This window comes from Microtus oregoni, unplaced genomic scaffold, assembly GCF_018167655.1.
Source record: "Microtus oregoni isolate MIOR12 unplaced genomic scaffold, Mior012 000010F_ref0000083, whole genome shotgun sequence".
NCBI lineage: Eukaryota > Metazoa > Chordata > Mammalia > Rodentia > Cricetidae > Microtus > Microtus oregoni.
This window is the reverse complement of record NW_024543069.1, coordinates 23,335,637-23,356,884: the sequence shown is the minus strand read 5'-3', so window position 1 is coordinate 23,356,884 and position 21,248 is coordinate 23,335,637. Positions and strand designations below refer to the sequence as shown.

The following is a 21,248-nucleotide window of genomic DNA, read 5'->3' as shown; positions in this document are numbered from 1 at the left end:
AGGCAGGTGAGGTGTGGGGGCAGATTATCCCAGTGGTTAGTGTCACAACAATTCAGGTGGAGTCCTTCTGCCCCATATGTCTTGTTTGGAGACCGCTGGGCTCCTGTTAGGAGTGGTGTATTTGTCTCTATAATTATGATCTCTAATGAGTCCAAGGACCATCTGTTTATTAAGTATACTTATTTACTTGTTTTAGGCTTAACTTCAAAAACACATACAAGAAACTAAATAAGGCTTACTTCCGTAATTCATTACATTAGTATTTAACATGACTGTAAGTATAGTTCCGAAAACATTAAAGAATTTAACTTACCATTAACTTGTATGTTTTAATTGCCTTTAACAGTTTATGATGTCAGTAGTTTTTATAAGATTAGGATTTGTATAGCTTTATGCCTGTTAAGTTTGGTCTTTAAAATTTGAGTTTCATATTTAATTGAAGATCCTCTTTCATCCAAATAAACCATAAATGCAATAAACTTTAAAACATACTTGCAGTCCATAGGGTAACAGGGAACTTTCCTCATCTTTTCATCGTGTACCAATGTAGAATATCACAGTTTTTTGTATAGCTTAACCTATTCAGATAGCTAAAGCTTAACAAAGTAAGAAAAGACAAAGAAGCTACACAAATATTACTGTGAACCTGAGTAGGCCTTAGGAATTTATAAAATATACCTTATTTAACAAGCATACATTGTTACTTATCTAAACTTTTTGGAAGCCTTGTGTTGAACAGTTGGAAAGACATAGAAGTAGTTAGGTGAAAATCTCCAAGTCAGCTTTTGTTCATCTGGGTGAACTTTTATAACCTTACAAATTTAAAAACTTTGATCATATTTAATCATAAAAATCCATATCAATTCAAAACATTTTGGAGACTTGCTGTGATTTCCTTGGTCTAAATGAGGTTACAGCGATAAGCAGAGAACTCAGTTAGACTGGTAGGTTTTATAACCGTTATTTTATGTCATAAGGTTATCTTAAGATGGTGAAGTCTTGTGGCATGTACCCTTTAATCTCAGTAAAGACGGCTACCAGTTATGTGGTTGGTGCTTAAAATATCTAGTTTCTAAAAAAGAGTTGAACCCAAGTTCCATATACAGTATATTTTAAACTAGAGTTCAATCACATAAATAGTATGTTGTAGCAAATTAAAATTACTTATGCATAAGCATTAACTATAAGCCTTTTGTTACAAGTTTTAAACCAAATTCTGTTAGACTTTATAGATTTTTTTCTTAAACATACCCAATATCCTTACAAATCTTCAGCTAGAGTTTACAGTATAGTCTCAAGAGATTTTTTTTTTTGAGTGCATAGTGCACCAAAATCATAGAGATAAAAGATTTTTAACAGTGGGATGTAGAACCTTAGAAATGAGACTTTGGAACATATTGAACACAGGAGGTTTAGATCTTAGAGATTTGGGGAATCATTTGTTTGTACTGTGGCAGTTGTTACAGTCTGTGAGAATCTAGAAATCAAGTGTGCTAATTTTTGGCCATCGATCTGTACTGAGGCCCTGCTGTGCTAATAAAATCTGAGTCCCTACAGACAGAGAGAGCCACAAAATGGAACACTGTACACAGGGTAGCGGCTATTCTTATAAACCCCAAGGGGGAGCTGAGAGCAGAAGCTTCTAGACTGCAGTCTTGGGTGAGATAGAACTCAGTGGGACTGCAGGCTGGGGTGAGAAAGAGATGTAGTTTAGTGGGGCTACAGGAATATGAAAGTTCCTAGCAGAAGGTGAGAGAAAGCCAGGAGAGAGCAGGGGGAAAGGAGATGGTAATCATCTTCAATAGGGAGACCCACACAGGTGTAGGAGACCAGAGCTGAGAGAAAGTTGTCCAGGTGGTGGAAAGCACCCCTAGGGAGTAGTAGGCTCCAGGAGCCAGAGAAAGGAAGGAGGACACTTACCAAACAGGTGAGGAGAGACTGATGGTTGGTTAAGCCGGAGGGAAGAAGTGGTTGAAGAGGCAGACTCCAGACTTGAATTTGATGGGTGGCAAAAGCCAGCAGATGCAGATGATCTGTACATCCCTTAGGAGAGTCAGATCAGCAGCTTGGTTCAGAGCAACCGGGTTCCATGAGAGGGAGTATATTTATGCCACTTCCTGTTGTGAAATAGTATTTTAAGATGTGCTTCATTTGTTTATGCTGTGAAACATTTATTTTAGTGATGCAAAGATGTGTTGTATTCTTTCTTTTATGTTGCATTTTTTTTAACTCTGTGAAGCTGTGTTACTTTGCCTGTCTAAAACCCCTGATTGGTCTAATAAAGAGCTGAACAGCCAGTAGCAAGACAGGAGAAAGGATAGGCAGGGCTGCCAGGCAAAGCTAATAAAGAAAAGAAGGGGCCAGTCACCCAGCACCCAGCCAGCCTTGGAGTAAGAGTGAAAGTAAGATTACAGAAGTAAGAAAAAAAAAGCCCAGGGGCAAAAGGTAGATTGGATAATTTAAGTTAAGAAAAGCTGGCTAGAAACAGCCAAGCTAAGGCCAGGCATTTAGAAGAAAGAATAGGCCTCTGTGTTTTATTTGCAAGCTAGGTAGCCGCGTACCCTGATTAATGAGCAAGGAGTAAAAGAGCCCAAAATGTTTAAATAGCCAACAACTCCCAGTTTTCAAAACCAGATGAAAAGAAAAAAAGAAAGAAAGAAAGAAAGAGAGAGAGAGAGAGAGAGAGAGAGAGAAGTAAAAAAGGAAAGGACCTGCCTGTTCCTAGGCATGGTGGAGGAGAAGGTTTGTTGCAGATATATGAAAGAGCATAGCCAGAAGCAGAGACATCTTGAGAGTCCAGAGTGGGCATGGACTGAGCTGGAGCCTATAAAGAGAGGGGAAGGAGAGAGAAACTGCCAACCAAGAGGACTGAGGCGTGAGGCTTTGGGAGCCCCGCCACTACCACCATGCTGAAAATCTTAACCAACTTGACCTTGAGAGAGGGTTTTGTGCAAGTAGTAACAGCTGCCATGAATTCATGTGTACAACATCCATGTCATGTCCAAAGGACAGCATGTTATAGCATCTTCCCCATCCGCTGGATCATTTTCTTTCTGTCCCCATCTTCCTCAGTGTTGACTGATTGAGGATGGAAGGAACAATCTCACCACTATGACACCAGTAGACACATCTTGCCTTGACAGTTTGGTATTGTAGCATGAAAGGGTCCAGGGCTGGAGAAGACTACTGATGTCTTTTAACAAGTAATTAAGAATGCTTTCTTACCTAAGAGTAAGTAACTACCATTTTGTGTGTATTAATTTTGTATCCAGGCAGAAAGCATTTATTGGCTCTAAGAGTTTTTGCTGGTGCCATTAGTGTCTCTTACATATAGAATCACATCATATATAAACACTTTCTTTTCTTCTTTTCCTATTTGTATATGTCTTATTTCCATCTCTTGTCTTTGCTTTGGCTAAGACTTTAAGTACTATTTTGAGTAGGAGTGGACACTCTTGACGTGTTCCCAATCTTAGTAGGAACACTCTGAGTATTTTCCTCCTTAATCATGATGTTGACTTCTGTTTTGTCACATGTAACAATCTAGCACGGCTTTACTATGTAGGGTTGGATTCTTCCATGCCTTGATGTTCTATGGATTTCATCAAAGGGTTTGTTTTTGTTTTTGAACCATATGAGAACATCCTGTAGTTTCTTTCTCTGAGTCAGTTTATGTGATTGGTAACTTTTATTTTATTTATTTATATTGAATCATCCCCACATCTCTAGAATGAAGAGAATTTGGTCATGATGAATTTGGTTTGTTTGCATTTTCTTTTTGCATTTTTAATCATCAGGAAGGCCAATGTGTAATTTCTTTATTCTGTCGTGTCTTTATCTGGTTTTAGTGTCTGAGTAATACTGGCTTCATAAAAGTAGCTGGAAACCTTTATAACTTTTTAGAATAATTTAGATAGCATTAGCATGAGTTCTTTGAAGTTTTGGTATAATTCTGCAGTGGATCCTTCTGGTCCTCCGCTATGTAGAGTTGGGAAACTTTTTAGTAGAATATCAATCTCATTGCTGGTTCTAGATCTGTTTATTAATTAATAAAAGTTATTAATTTATCTTTGTTTAATTTTTGGTATATTTTGGGAACCTAAAAATTAATTAATTTTTTAAAACTTTTTCAGTTAGCCAAATAGAAGTTTTAAAAATATATTCTTAAGATCTTTTGAATTTCACTGTTACCTGCAGTCATCTCTCCCTGTTCATTTCTGTTTCATTAGGAGAATATTCATTCTTTCTTCTCATCAATTTGAGTAAAAGGTTGTTGATCATATTCATCTTTCAAAGAACCAAATCCTCAGTTTCTGGATTCTTGGCATTTTTCATTTCTATTCCATTAGTTCCAGAACTGATTCTGATTATATCTTTCAATTTCTCATTTTTTTCTAAACTTTCTTTTTTTATTGATTCTTTGTGTCTTTCACATCATGCATCCAATCCCATCCATCTCCCATCACCTCAAATCCACTCTCTGCCCCTGCAACTATCCCCCCAATAAAACAAAATAAATTTTGATATAAGCACTTATCACTGTAAACTCCCCTGTTAGAACTGCCTTCTCTGTGCCTCTTCAATTTGGGTATGTTGTATTTTGATTTTCATTCAGTTCTAGGAGTGCTTAATTTCCTTCCCGATTCCTTCTTTGACCCAATTATCAATCAGAGGTACATTGCTTAGTTTCCAAGAGAAGGAGTGTGTGTACTTACTGTAAGGCACTGTTGATAACATGAGAAAATTTTATTTCTCCTTCAATGTTAATAGATAATTTTGCTGAGTATCATAGTCTGGATTGACAATTTTGGTCTTTCAGAACTTGATAAACATATTTAGTAATCCCTTCTAATTTTTTATTAATGTTAATGCTTTGGGGTTTTTTTGGGTTTTTGTTTGTTTGTTTTATTTTTGGTTTTTCCAGATAGGGTTTCTTTCTCTCTGTAGCCCTGGTTGTCTTAGAACTCGCTGTGTAGCCCAGGCTGGTCTTGAACTCACAGAGACCTGCCTGCCTCTGCTTCCCAAGTGTTGGGATTAAAAGTGTGCACCACCACTGCCTGGGTTATTTTATGCTTCCTTTAATTCTTTAAACGTTTTGGTCAGATAGACAGCTATTATTCTGATAGGTTTTCTTTTTAAGAAAAAAAAAGGCATTTCTCTTTTCCTCACTTGTTTTGTTGGAAAGAATGCTTACTTAGCTTTACAGTTGTGATGCATTTGTCTGGTCTGTAGTTTCTAATACCATAAAAACCAAATCAAATATCATTTAACACAAGCGTGTTGCTGAATATTAAGAATAGATGAGAGTTTTGTTTAATCAAGCAGACTTTTGTGTCTGAAAAGTGTTTACTGAAATTTATTATATTCTCATGATAATATTTAAATATAAAAACCAATATCACTAATTACCCGTAGGAAAGTAACCATCTGAATTAGCAACAGCCTTCTTATTATAGAATTTTTGTTGTTAGTGTCACAGATGTCTTTAAAATTTGATCCCCAGTTAACATTCATCATGGTGGAATTGTTTTCCCATGACAGTAAAAATATGCAACACACATTATTTTAATATCTAAAGATACTTTTCCAGTATTTACTTTGGCATTAGGTTGTGTGCATGGGCATGGGTCTCCATGTGGTCTATGGGCACGAGTGCAGGTGCCCTCAGAGGAAGGCAGTTACGAGTCACCAGATGTGGGTGCTCCTAATTTAACCTGGGCCCTCTGCAAGAGCAGCACACCTCTTACCAAATGGGCATCTCTCCAGCCCCTATGTGAAGACGTTTCATTAAATCTGTGTTCATTACGTGGTTGGACTAACTGGTGATTTAGACTTTTGAGTCTCTGTTTTTTCCCCCAACAGTAAATAGCATCACCATTCATCCACTGCCTGCCTTGTAAAATGTGGCTCTAGAGCAGATTGGGAAGCAAAGGATTCTTGGTAAACAACTTGAACCTTTCAAAAGCCCATACACGCATTTCTGTTTCTTTTTCAGTGGTAAGCCTTGTCAGTGTTTACGAGAGAAGTGTGTTCATTGCCTTCTTCTTGGCACTGGATGTTCTTTTGTCTGTAATCTAGCAGATTTCATGTGCACTGTGTTTTACCTTATTGATAAACCTCCCAGACTTTGGAGATCAGTGAAGCTGAAAGACTTTTCAAATGACATTTTCTATTTGCATTTGCCTTTTCTCTGAGGGAGCTATTAATTTTGCTATTTGAGTAGGTGACTTTCTTTTCTTTCTTTTTCTTTCTCTTTCTTTAAAAACAATTTATTTATATGCCATTTCCAGTTCCCTCTCCCTCTTCTCCCACCTCCCCCCCATTCACTCCTCAGAGAGGGTGAGGCCTCCCATGTGGAGTCAACAAAGTCCATCACATCACTTGAGGTAGGATCAAGGCCCTCCCACTGTATCTAGGCTGAGTAAGGCATCCCTGCATAGGAAAGGGGCTCCAAAGAGCCAGTTCATTCTTTAGGGATAAATAATGGTTCCACTGCTAGTGGACCACAAACTGCCCAAGACACACAACTGTCTCCCAAATTCAGAGAGCCTAGTTTGATCTTATGCAGATACTCCAGTTGTCAGTCCGGAGTTAGTGAGCTCCCACTTGCTCAGGTCAGATGTTTCTGTGGGTTTCTCCATCATGGTTAAAACAAATAATTTTTAAATTAGTTATAAATCCATCATGATACATACAACACTTTTTAAAAATTATTCTAAAACAAATAACGTTGAAAAAGTATTGTATGTATCTTGATGGATTTATAACTACTTTGTTTTAAGGTACAAATAAAACTGATATGATGTTTTACTTTTATTATTATTACTTTATAAATAATATCAATCAAAATGCCATGTTACACCTGTCAGAATGGCTAAAATCAAAAACACTAATGATAGCCTATGTTGGAGAGGATGTGGAGTAAGGGGAACACTCGTCCATTGCTGGTGGGAATGCAAACTTTTGCAACCACTTTGGAAATCAGTGTGGTGGTTTCTCAGAAGATTGGGAGTCAAGCTACCTCAAGATCCAGCAATACCACTCTTGGAAATATACCCAAGAGATGCCCAATCATACTACAAAAGCATTTGTTCAACTATGTTTATAGCAGCATTATTTGTAATAGCCAGAACCTGGAAACGACCTAGATGCCCCTCAATGGAAGAATGGGTAAAGAAAGTGTGGCACATCTTACTACTCTGCGGAAAAACAAAACAAAACAAAAAAAAAAAACAATGATATCCTGAATTTTGCATGCAACTGGATGGAAATGGAAGACACTATTCTGAGTGAGATAACCAGACCCAAAAAGATGAATATGGGATGTACTCTCTCATTAGTGGATTCTAGCCATAAACAAAAACATTGAGCCTATAGTTCGAGATTCTAGAGAAGCTAAGTAATAAGGCGAACCCAAAGAAAAAATTATATAGATCCTCCTGGAAATTGCAAGCAGACAAGATGGCCAGACTTTCTTTTCTATTGAGTAAATTTGTCTGTCAAATTCATTTTAAGTAATTCCTTATTTTTAAGTTTTAACTTTACATGTTAATTTTAATACAGTAGTAAGGATTCTTAGATGGCATACATGCCTCTCACGAGTCTCTGAGAATCTTCTTTTTCTTGCTGTATTGTATAAGGTCCTTTCATATCAACAGGAGAGACTGCTGTTTGCCTAGCCTATCACTTTGTTCTTCCCAGCATTAAACTTCAAGCCAAATCAGAACATGTTTTCAGTGGAGCTACAGATTAACAATTTCCCAAACTGCTGACCAGTTATTCCAGCATCATTATTATGTGATCATCAGACAGACACTTCCTCTTTCTGTATCAGTCTTTTTACTGAGGTACACATGGCCCCATTACCTCACCTATCCAATCATCACCTAAAAGGCCCGAATGCTGCTCTTTCATAGAAATATATATTTATACAAATTGTGTGTGTACATCTAAATGCAGGCATTTTATGTTGCTCCTCCCTCGCTATAAGGATTTATTTTTTTCTGTGTCAGACCAAAGACTCATCATGAGTTATAACCATGACCACGGAGTCATGTTAGTTCTGTTAATATGGATTTAGGTCTTCCTGCTTGGCACTGACTAACCTACCAAACACTTGTCCCTGGGGAAGACTGAGTCTCCCTGTCTTAGCAGCCATGGATTGTCTGTAGCTCTTCATCTAAAGGTGGGGCTTTGTGAAATTTCCCTCATCCCTGTTGGCAAGTCAGGTGGTATTGCCGTTGTGAAGGTCTTGTCCAGGTGACCATGCTGTTGAGATTTCATGGGTGCAGCCCGCCTGTTTTATACATAGACAATGCAATCTCACAGCAGACATCATCTTCTTAGCATGATGACTGTATCCATGGTTACACTACACTAAAATATCCTGACTAATAGCAGGACACTGTCTTACCTTTCCTCACCTACCCCTCCCCTGAAGTGGGCTCATTTCTCTGGTCTTTTAGTGGAAAAGTTGACCAGTCTCCATATGCATGAGAATAATTTTATCTTTCCATATTTCAGTAGCTTAATGTAAATTGCTCAACCTGTTTTCTGATACAACCCAGGACCACCTGCCCTTGGATGGCACCCCCCACAATGATCTGGGTTCTCATCAATCATCAGTCAGGAAAATGCCCCCCGAGACTTGCCTACAGGCTGATCTTACAGTGACATTTTCTCAGTTGTGGTTCCCTCTTCTTAAATAGCTCCAATTTGTGTCAAATTGATTAAAAAAAATAACTACATAGGGCAGGCAGTGATTGAGACTGGGAACTCGTGACATCGTGGTTTAGGGTCCAATATTTAACAAGATGGCAATACTGAAAGGGTTTTGAGAAGTAAATGGTTATTTAGCAGGGCAGCTGCTTGCATGGTTGAGGAGAATTACATCTTAGATATACAGATATGCAAGAATTTGTGAACATGAGCAATGGAGCACTGATTATTTATCGTTTTATAATCTTTGTTTACTGGGCAGCATTTCTCTGCACAAAGAACTAATTAGTATTGGCACATCTATTCCTAGTCAAGCAGGTACCTGTTTTTCCTTTTAACTCCTCCGTTTACTTAGAATTGTACTTATGTACCCTGTGTGTGAATTCTTATCTTCTTGGGTCTTATTTTATTATGAGTAACCGTTGTAATAATTATGAAAATATCTGCCATTAGTACGCCAAATACTCTCCATTTTTTTCAGTTTTTCCTTCTGCCTCCCCCTCTGTACAAGTTGTCACTTGATTTCTTACCTCATGTCCCATTAACTTCCATTTCTTACAAACTGGGAGACTTCCAAGACCCAATCCCTGATTTGCTCTGTTCTCCATGGTAGAATTAATCATTTCTTTCTTTCAATTTAATTACTTCTTAATGATTTCTTATTCCCAAAGTTTTTCTCTTATCTTCTTGTATTATTTTTAGAGACTAACACACATGTCTTAGTTTCCTATTATTTGGTACATTAATTGTATTTCTATATGTGATATAGAATAAATAATAAATAAATTATTTAAATATATTATTATTTAATAAATAAATATAAAAATATTTTGTCTTTCTCCCTCTGTCCTCATATTCCTCTTCCAGGACCAACAAATGACAAAATTCTGATTCCCTCTTGATGAGATTAGGTCATTGAGATGAGTTGAATCTTCCAGATTTAAGAATTACACACATCTTAATTTATGTGTCACAATTATAATTCTGAATCTAACTAATAAGGGCTTGGGAGTAAAATATGCAAAGAAGAACAATACATAAAAAAAAAGAAAATGTTTTGTGCAGACTGCTTTCTAGCCGTTGCCTGACAGTGCTAAACCAGCTGTGGGCACATGGTTAAAGTCATTTGACCGTTTAATTACATTCCACTATTTAAAATGGCAGAAGGATAGCTTTAAAACCATACCAGGCAGGCTATTGATTCAACAAATGGGCACTGACGCAAAGCTATGGGTCATCTGTATGCTCCTCAGCTGGGACAGTCCTAAGTCTCAGGGACCCCTTTGAATGTGAAGCACACTTTCAAAGAGAGGACCACATTGTCCTGCTTGAAGAGAGAGAAAGGACAATTCTCAGAGGCTGAGCTACTCTGGTTAATGTTTTCTAACTTGGCAGAAGTTGCAAGGGGCTCAAAGGGAAGTACGATGGTTGCCTTAGGAAAAGCAGCATGGGTCACAGTAGCCAAATAGTTTGGCATTCTTGTTAGTACAATAATAGGGTTTACAGTGGACAATCTTCAAAACTGGGCCAAGGGGGCGACTATCATAAATTAGGGCTTTTTTGTAATGAAGTCTACCTTCAGAGATTATCAGTGGTAGAATAATATAGTCACATAGGCATCTTAGGCAGAGTAGGCCTGTGATATTGCGGGCATCAGTGAGATTACTAGTAAGGTCCATCTAAAAGGTGACAAGGAGATAACGTAATAAAGCAAGCTTACATGACAGAGAAGGGATGCTACCGAGAGTTGACACGTGCCCAATGAGAACGAATGACTCTTAAAGCCATTTACTATAATTGACAAGCAGAAGGCTACAAATGACAGACTACTGGCCACCCACTGGGCAACCCAGGTCCAGAAAATAATGGACAGTTGTGGCATGGTAGTGTAGATTTTATAGTGTCTTTTATAGCATCAGTTTAAAGTTCCTGGAAATTTTTAAGTTAGTGGTATGGGATAAGAATAAGGGGATTCACAGAGGGAAGAACAGCGTTGGCAACATCAACATTTAACTTTGTCCAAAGAGAGGAGAGCCCAGTGGGAGAGGTCATGTTGATGAAGAAGATGGAGCATTAGAGAAGTGTGGTCCAGCATGCAATGCCGCAGGGTGCGAAGAAGGGGAGGATTTACAAAAAGGAAAATGCATGGAACCAGCAGGATTTATTGCTGGAGTAATGCAAGAGAGAAGAGCTTGGTAACTTGAGGAAAAAGAGAAATTGCTGCGTGTGTTTTAACTCTGAGCGTTCTAACTTTTGTTGCATATATTTTTGAAATACATCCCTAGGTTAAAGAGCCAACTAAAATAACTGTCATTTCGGGCCATGTTTCTCCGTGCATGTAATAAAATTGCATCCAATTTTTGGCTTCAAGGTGGGTCCCTATTAAATCCTAAGAGTCTTCGTATTTAAAAATAAGTATAATCTTTATTTCTCTCTAAATCCTAGGGTGTCATAATATTTTAGTTAGTAAAGTGGTTTTTTTTTTATTGCTGTTGCTATTTCATACCAAGTTCCTAAGTATGTGTAGTAGCTCGTCCCCATGGACTCAAGCTGGAGTTCTCACAGCATGGGATCCCATGCGCAAACATGTATCTAGATGGCGAATATTCATGTACCCTTTCCAATATTTATTGAAAATGGAGATATCTATGCATTTCCTTAGTCTTATTTGAAACCCACATTCCCCATTCATGACCCTGCGGAACGATGCAGATCCTCAGGGAATATGCATTCAGAACCATGAATATCCAGAATTTGTTTCCTTGTGCACATTTATGCTGTTTAATGATGGTTGTAAATTCTTTTCAGGTTGATGTCAAATCCCAGCTGTCTCTATTTTGCCCTTAAATCTCCTAACCTACTTAAGAAAAATGAATTTTAGGTTCTGTCTAAAGTTATATTGCAGGTTTTAAGTTCTTACCTGTTAATCCTCATCTGCTATCTACTTCTTTGAAACCTGACATGATGAAGAATTGTTTTATTTATAAAGGGACATTAAAAAGGGGAGGGGACCTCAAAATTCTGTAATCATGAGGGGGAGATTTTTTATTTTGCTCCAGGAAGCTCATCACAAAGATGTAGGACTGTACCAGGCTTTTATCAACATTTTTGGTCAAGGTATTTTCTGCTCTCAGCACCCTGCTCTTCCGATCCTTGAGTGGCAGGTCTGCAGGTGCTGATAAGTGTGTTTTCCCAGGAACCCATCAGCCTTATCTGCTGCCTCCCCTTCTCCTGCATGCACACAATGCATCCTCCAGCAACAACAAGGCCAAGTTTAGTGCTATGGTGGCGCATCCTTTCCATGTTCTTGAAGGTTTTAGCGGCAGAGTTGTGCTTCTACTTCCAGGTTTCAGTACCCCTCCATAAATATTTGGATTTTATCTAGTGTATATAAACTTTAATTGTCTTTCAAATATGTCCAGAACATTTCATGAAAGCTATTATATATACTTTTTTAAAATGCAAGAGTTTGAAAGATGATAGAGACCTTTCAAGGCACTCAGTTTGATTCTTATCTTCTTATGTATTCTTTGTTCTACTTTGGTTTCCTCTGCTATGGACACATAAACAGGTTTTCTTAGATGTCTTTCACTCACTTTATCTCTGAAATACGGTATCTTTCTCTCAGGATAGCATCACTTTAAAATGCACTTGAATGGGTTCTGTTTGTGGAAGTTAACTGGATTCAATGAAACAAATTTTATTTAAAAGTAATTTCTCTTCTTCTGCCTCCCTTCTTTCTCCCAGTTCTCCAACACCTAATGTTCTTTCCACTGGCATCTTATTTGTATTTTGTAAATGGGAAGTAAAACATAGGTCCTCGTTTTTATTTATGGCATTATTAGTAGTATTAAGAAGAAGAAATGGAATGGCGTTGTTTACCATTCCTTTGACCAGTTCCAAATCTTGATGAATTATTATTTCTACAGATTTTCCATGTGACATACGTGTGTTTAATTTACTTGTAGTTTAATTTCACCTGTGTTTACTTTTTTAGCAAAAATATATGATTTTGTAAGGAACATTAGACCCAAGAACATAAGAACAGGTTACAATAACAGAAGTTTGCACACCATGGAAATAGAACAGAAATGCTGATTGTCACCAATAGGACACATGCAGACTGGTCCAGGAGGATCTAGCGTGTGAGGTCTGTGACATTGATCCTAAGTTTTTTTGGATACAAACTTCAGGCTCCGAAACAGGCCCCTAGGTAATGGCTCACCCCTCCCTTAAAGACAAAGATTTTAATAGGGACACTAGTGCAAAATGGTGTTTCAAGCTCAGATCCTCAAAATGAGGATATACACACATATGGTGTGCGATGTCCTTCTATATGTGTTGCTTTTATTGGTTGATGAATAAAGCCGTTTTGGCCAATGGCTTAGCAGAGTAAAGCCAGGCGGGAAATCTGAACAGAGATATATAGAGTAGGCAGAGTCAAGGAGACACCATGTAACTGCCAAAAAAGACAGACACCGTACTCTTACCAGTAAGCCACAGCCTTGTACCAAACACAGATTAATAGAAATTGATTAATTTAAGATGTAAGAGTTGGTTAATAAGAAGCCTGAGCTAATAGGCCAAGCAGTGTTATAATTAATATAGTTTCTGTGTGATTATTCAGGTCTGGGCAGCCACAAAACAAACAAGCAGTCTTTGCTCATAAAACACATATACATGTAGAACTAAAAATACAAAAATAAATTTCTAAAAATATGGTCCTATTTGTAAGTGCAAAGTCTGTTTAATCTACAGTTAAAGCACTGATATTCAAATCAGATTAATTTACTCATACACTGATTAACCTACAAACACTAATGAATAGGAATATGCAAATGGTTCAAATGACCCCCTTATTTTAATTTTATACTATATATAAAGACATATGTCTTCAGAAGATAAAATAACAGGTATGAGATGCAGAAAACTTCAGTAAAGAATTTATGTGTAAGAAGGGCGGTGTTTAAAGGGCAGGTTTAATCTCAGAAATGGGAAGCAGAGGCAGGCAGAACTCGGTGAGTTTGAGGCCAGCCTGGTCTACAGGGCAAGTTCCAGGAAAGCTAGAGTAGACTGTCACACAGAGAAACCCTGTCTCGAAAAACCAAACCAAAACAACAAAAGAACTTATATGTCTAATAGAATTCGTTTTCCTGAGACCAGGGTTGTGCTGATACAGTAACTGCTTCCAGTGGCTTTTTCCAGTTGAGTATTTTAAATTCACTTTGTCAGCTTCCGCTATATCTTCACTATGAATTCCAAATAAAAGTAAATTTTCAAATGAACCTATCTCTGCATTCATCTCATAGAAGGGGTAGAATTGAAAAATACATTTTCATAGTACCTTCTTTCTGTTTTGTCTCTTTTTTTCCATGTTGACTCGCACAGTCTCATCTCGATAATTAATGTCACCCATGTCTCTCTCCTTTACTGAACTTGCTCACAAACAGAAAAATAAAGTTGTATTCACTAGACTCAGTGTTATCTCACTGACAGTAGTTCCAGTTATGCACACTAACATTGATGTGAGTACTTATTAGTGTTAAGAACGACTACATGATAAATGAGGAGACTTTTGTCTAACACAATGACTCTCTACAACCATAGCAGCAGCTTCATGATCTGCAGAATTCATTGTGAGTAATACATTTGAATGCTCCTGAAGGGAACCCAAAGGGATGACTGCTGATTTTTAAAGTATTTTGCACTTGTGTGAACAGGCACATACATACATACATACATACATACATACATATATACATGTATATGTGAATATATATATATGTATATTTATACATATAGTTGCAGGTAATTTCTCAAAGTCTCCGCCTGAAATCTCTGCTAAATGTTACTTTAAAATTTTGGGATAACTTTCTCTTTTTAGATTAGAGGTTGTTGGGCTTGGAGAGATGATTCTGTGGTTAAGAGAACCGACTGCTCTTGAAGAAGACCCAAGTTTAGTTTCTAGCACCCACATGGCAGCTCCTAAGAGCCTGTAGTTCCAGAGAATCTGATGCCCTCTTCTGCCCTCTGTGAACATCTGCACGTGTGTGGTGCACATGCATTCACTCTCACAGGTGCACACATGCATACACACAGTGACATTTTTTTTAAAAAAAAGAAGTGTTAACTTCTGCTTTCTAGGAGAGGCACCATCCATCAGTGGGGACACTATTGTCATGGATGATTGTGTCTGACAGCGTGTGTGATGCCTTGGATGCATCTTGATGCTCACAGTTTGCTTCCTCTGTGTGTTTTCCAGAGATGACGGACTAGCATGGCCTGAAGCATGGCTCAGTTCTATTACAAAAGAAATGTCAACGCCCCCTACAGAGACCGCATCCCCCTGAGGATTGTCAGGGCAGAGTCTGAACTCTCACCCTCTGAAAAAGCCTACTTGAATGCAGTGGAGAAGGGGGACTATGCGAGTGTCAAGAAGTCTCTCGAGGAAGCTGAGATTTACTTTAAGATCAACATCAACTGCATCGACCCCCTTGGGAGGACTGCTCTTCTCATCGCCATTGAGAATGAGAACCTGGAGCTGATTGAACTGTTGCTGAGTTTCAACGTCTACGTTGGCGATGCGCTGCTTCATGCTATCCGGAAAGAGGTGGTGGGGGCCGTGGAGTTGCTGCTGAACCACAAAAAGCCAAGTGGAGAGAAGCAGGTGGGCTTGAAAGTGGTGTATCTGGTTATTATGCCTATAGAAAGGCATTTTAGATTTGCAAACACCCTGAATGTGTGTGTGTCTGTGTCTGTGTGTGTGTGTGTGTGTGTGTGTGTGTGTGGTTTTCCTTTTGGTCTTTCATTTCATTTCAAGAATTTGGGCTATCAAACTGTAATTTGCTAGATTATTTTTCTGTTTAACCTCCTTGCCTGTTGTGGGTCTCCGCGTCTTCCGGAAAAGTGGATACCCCCATCTAAACTTGATATTGTCTGTTAATACACTCTCAAGGCTTCTTTGTAAATTCATCCTTAAAGAAGAAGAAGTAATTGCTAGAAAGAAGCTCAGTTCTGCCTGTAGGACAAGACATTTATTAATGGCAGAAGGGTAGCAACGCTTTCTTGCTCTGAGAAGAGATGAATGTAGGTACAGCGCAGACGGTTATGCTTACTTTCCGCGTGTTTATCACTATAGAAACAGAGCGACGATAGATGGGAACAAAAAAGGGATGTTTTCATCTGTCTGGATCTTTTGCTTTGTCGCTGCCCACTGCTGTGCCAGAAAGGCCTGTTTGATCTTGTTTCCTAGACCTTGACCCCTTGACTTCCCTGCATCAAGGCTAATGGTGGATTAATTGCAGATGCTACCATGGCTCCCAAAATCTTTCAAAGATGCATCTAAATAGTTCTAGCAACTTCTGCCCTTTTGACAACACAAGGTTTTCTGTGTCTGAATATTGACAGTGTGTGTGGAGTCTCATAGCCCGTCTGTGCTCTGTCTACTCTTGTATTTGCTTCTCTGAAGCACTTTTATCAATATCTTCACAGTTGATGGGTTGACAACTGTAGCTGAGCATCTCTTTGAGTTTTGAGATACCTTGTTTCTCATGGTGCATTCTCAAATCTCATCCTCATTCACTCCTGCTTCTTCCCTGAATCAAAATATTGATAAACTAATCCTCTAAGGAATCATAGTTCTCCGCTTATTGCTTTGCCATTTTGGTTGTTGTTTGTTTCAGATACAGTTGTGGGTCATCTTGTTACACTGTTAAACTTCATGGATAGGATCATTGACCCTTGGAAACTTGAGATAACCTACTTTGGGGCATACAAGACACAGCCACACCTAGAGACAAGCTCACTGTTAGATCCCAGGGTTTCACCACTAAGGGGTTTCAAACACCCCAATGGAAAATGGAAGAATCTGGTTTAATGTGCGTAAGCTAAAGTCTTACTGTAAGCTCTTACTGTTAGAGCTGCATCGTTGTGACATGGCTTTGAAGGGTAACCAGCTCAGGGGAGCAAAGGTTTCAGAAATTACAGCTCGCAGTTGCATTGTTTTCTCGCTGTGGGCTGTGCTGTGAGACAGAACAACATGGTGGAGAAGATATGACAGAGAGATCTGCTCACCTCCTCACAAGACCCCAGAGAAAGGACAGATGGGTCAGAGAAAACCTACACCCTTCAAGGGCACAGCTTCCAGGATCTCTTTCCTCTTCCTGGGTCCTCCTTGCAAGAGTTTCTGTCATTTCTCAGTAATGACATAGCCCACCAATCTAGACATAATGTATTCATGAGGAGAAAGACCTCAATCGCTTCCTGAAAGCTCTGCCTTTTAACACTGCCCTGGGACCAAGGCTTCAATACAGGAGCTTCTAGGGGACATTGAAGACCCAAGCTGCTACCCCTAAGTCAACTTTCGTCTTTAAATTTATGTCTGTCATCATACCCCTAAAGCATTTACATGTTTAGTAGTAAGATACTATATTTCTTCTTGTTTAACTTCATGTAGGTAGCCAGGGGCCAGGGGTTAGGTCTTCCATGTAGACCATCAGTAGCCGAGAAGTCTCTGGAACAAAATAGCCAGTTAATGTGATTTTCATGTGTTACTGAAGGAACTCATCAATTCTGCTTTGTAGAGAGTTCTCCAGTGTTCCTTTAGACAATGACATTTGTGCTAACCAGAGAAATCTGGTGTCTGGAGAAGGTACCTGCTATTATGAGAGTGTTTGTTGGAAAATGTTCAACTTTTGAGCTAAGTCCTCATCTCACAAGTAGGTCCTGGCTCCTTACAGGCACTTGGACCCAGATTATTAATAGAAAGTAGTAAAGGTTTGCAGTCTGCCAGGGTGCTGACGCTTCCCAGGCTGCGTGTTTCTGGAAGATGTCTATCACATGAGTCTTCTGGCCAAGAATTCCTTTTCTATTTGTGCGTTTTAGAATTCCACCCCGGGGAAGGATAATAAAGGAACACTGCCCTTTTTGATTTGAACTTGATCATTTCTGAAGAACTAGGCTACCTCAGAGTTCCTGGGGTGCTCCACATGGAAATGAGGCGTCGGCAGCTTGAATGTATTGAATGTATAAAGTTAATCCATAAAAGTCCATAAATAATGTGTTGAGAGCCTTGTTGATTGTTAGTGTTTGGCTGTGCATGGGTTATTTCATTATATAATACATCTTTTAGATACACACAACATCTCTTGGAATGTCAGTTTTCCATACATCATGTGAGTGGGAAACAAGTATATTTTTAACTGGACTTCCCCCCCCCCAAATAAAGTTTAACTTTTTAAGTAAATTTATTGAAATTAGCTTGTGTGTTGGGGTAATACAGCCAATTCTAGATGTATAGTTACATATTCATCCTGAAATATTTTGACATACACCAATACTAATGTGAGGTCTCTGGTTTATTAAACACAAAGACAGTAATAATCTAGTAGGTTTAATAAATGTAATTTGAAGTGAAGGCCAAGATGTGGTTCTAATATAAAACCACTAAAATTAAGATCCTGAAATACGTTGTGCCTTATAGATATATTATTATTTTACAAATTTGTCATGGGCTACATTTGTTTTCCTCTGGAAAAGACCCAGTGTTTGGTGGCATGCTAAAATCATCAGTGCTGGGAGACATCAAATGAATTGGGGTACTTCTTAATTACACTCGTCAGGGAGCAATTTCTGCCTCAGCCTGCTAGGCCTTGTGTGGAGCCCAAAAACAGGGAGCGTTCCTAGTCTCAAGAGTGTTAAGCTCTAGTTCTGAAGAAAGAAAAGGAAAAAATCCACTATGGAATTAAGAATAAAGGTGGTCACAACAGAAAAGGTAGCGGGAAAAAATTCTATAATCTTTATGAAGTTAAAATAACTAAATTTGATGAACACACTCTGTTACAGGGTCGGGGGTGTGAGGGCAGGAGGCAGCTATAAAGGAAAGAATAGGGGTGTTTGGTTTAATACCTTGGGAAATTATATGAGAGCGCATTGGCTGAAGTAGACTCTATGAGAAAAAGGCCTAGGGGACCAGATTGGATATATTTAGCTTTTAACGGATATTGATAACTCAGAGTTAATTAAATTTGGAGGTCAAATGGAACTGGATAAGTAGATAGATTAAAAAATAAGGACAGTAAAGTAAATAAATGACTCGTATCTCTGTAGCTCCTAATGTAGCTTTTCACCTTTTACTTTTAGTCTTCACTGATATATTTATGTGTCTTTAGCATATCAAGTAACATTTCTCAGTGTGGCTTTTAATGAAAAGGTTTAATTTTCCTAGTTGAGTGGAAGATAGCCATGTAACTCCTTCTGTATTAAATGTCGCTCTTCATAAATTGGGTTTTGGCATGTCAAGCTTTTTTAAATCATTGGCATAATGATGAAAAGAACAATAGTTGATTTTTTGGGGTACAGTGAGAGAGCACACCTAGCCTATGATTCTCGACCTCTGTGAGAAGATGGTACACTGTGTACTCTCACTGGGACAGCCCTCTTGCTAGCAACCTTACACTCATCTCCTTGGGTACGTTTTGGTTTTCTGAACTTTTCTCTACCCTTCTGAGAACCTCACTTCCCTAAAGACAGTGGCCAGGGATGATTTCTCAGTCTTCTCAGTTAATTGGTTAGTTAGCTTTGAACTGTTTCCAGCTGACATTCCTTATAGATGTCTTCAGAGGCCAGATCAATGACAGTGACTTTTGCCCCAGTATAGCTCCATCGGGAAGCCGAGCGGGCTTTCCCACGCTTCATTCACACCAGTGGTTCTTTGACTTCAGCATCCTCAGAATCACAGGGAGGGCCTGAGGGATGCTGGGGGTTCCACCTCTGGTTTCTGACACAGCAACAACTTTGAAATGTCGCTCTGAAATTTACACTTCTAAGAAGTTCCCAGAAGAGGCTCCTGCTTGTCTTGACCTAAGACTAAGGGAAGCTGTGGCTTAGGGGATGCTGAAACTGGTAGAACACACACACTTCTCTGTGTTGGATGTTAAACTATATGGTGCTAACCTGGTTTCCAGGAGATTCCCACTAATCCCTTGAAATCCTGTTAGAATGATATTATTGACTAGTTCAGCAGTGAGATCCTAGGGTAGTTAGTTCAGTTGAAAATACATTGATCAGGAAGTGTTCTCATTTTCATTGTCTTCTTTGTCTTTTACGGATTCATTTTCTGGATCAATGAAGGTTTAGATGTCCGTGTTTCCCATCAGCATTGTTTGAATCATTTATTGGAAGCCCTGGACAGATATGCCCAGTTATGAGCTCTGAGCATGCCAGAGCTTAGCAAGCACAGTGAAGAGAAGGTTCAAACTATCTCATGAAGAGTAGATTGGAAGCTGAGAAAAGTTGATAGCAGCAAATGTATTACTTGGTGTGTAATCTCTTCTCGCTTAAATGAAGTGACAGCAGGTGACTGATTGGCTTTTGCTTTGCACAGATCTCACACTGTCTCTTGTGTAACTGAGTTATGGTATTTCTTCTTGGCTCCTTACAGAATGTACATGGGCTTGCTTAAAATGGCGATTACGTTTTATCAGTAGGGAACACTAGTGTAACCGTACTTGTGCATAGTAACAGCAAGCGCAAGGAACTGAAATAGACATAACTATTATTTAGAGTTCATACTCTGGATTTTATTCTTCTGTCTGTGACTGTCTGGCCTGCATATATGCACATGTGTGCCTGGTGTCTGCAGAGCGATTGTTTCCCCTAGAACTGGAGTTCTGGCTTGTGTGCACCACCTTGTGGGTGCTGAGAATTGAACCCAGGTCCTCTGCCAGAGCAACAAGTGCTCTTAACCCCTGAGCCATCCCTTCACCCTCAGAACAAATTTAAACTAATACTGGCGCCCCACAGCAGATCTAGAACATATCTGTGACCACTTGTTATCTCATGTGAGCTCCAAGGAAAGCTTCATGGACAGTTCTTTTGTTTTTGCCATTTATTTTTCTTTTTTTTAAATTTTTATTGCTTTATAAATAATACCATTCAAAATTTCCACTTCCTTCCCTCCTCCCATTTCCCTCCCACTCTCCCACTCACCCCCCCCTTCCAGTCCTAATAGAGGGCAGGGTACCCTGCCCTGTGGGAAGTCCAAGGCCCTCCCCACTCCATCCAGACCTAGGAAGGTGTGCATCCAAACAGACTAGGATCCCCAAAAGCAGGACATGCAGTAGAGACAAATCCCAGTGCCATTATCATTGGCTTCTCAGTCAGCCCCCATTGTCAGCCACATTCAGAGAGTCTGATTTGATCACATGCTTGTTCAGTCCCAGTCCAGCTGGCTTTGGTGAGCTCCCATTAGCTCATGCACACTGTCTCAGTGGGTATACCAACCCCTCGTAGTCCTGACTTCCTTGCCCATCTTCTCCTTCCTTCTGCTCTTCAATTGGACCTTGGCATTTGATTAAGAGTGGCTAACTTGATTGAGTCAATCTGAGTAGCTAAGTACAGTTATCTAAAGGGATTGGTGTCAGGATTCTCTTACCGACCACAGCCTGTGCATGCTCAAGTTTCTTATAGACAGAGGTTTATATTTGCATAGAAGCTGTATGTAGGGAATCATCTGTAAGTTACAGACAATA

The 21,248-nt window shown here is 39.1% G+C and overlaps 1 protein-coding gene across 2 annotated transcripts in view; it reads left to right on the top strand.

Annotated features, from left to right (window-relative positions):
- The window catches only part of Trpc4 (transient receptor potential cation channel subfamily C member 4), a 159,062-nt gene that overhangs the window by 24,883 nt on the left and 112,931 nt on the right, over window positions 1-21,248 (top strand). For both annotated transcript variants that reach the window (XM_041659214.1, XM_041659213.1), the window contains exon 2: window positions 14,981-15,385. In XM_041659214.1, coding sequence (XP_041515148.1) covers window positions 15,008-15,385 — 378 coding nt within the window. In that variant the 5' untranslated portion in view covers window positions 14,981-15,007. The remainder of the gene's footprint in view (window positions 1-14,980; window positions 15,386-21,248) is intronic.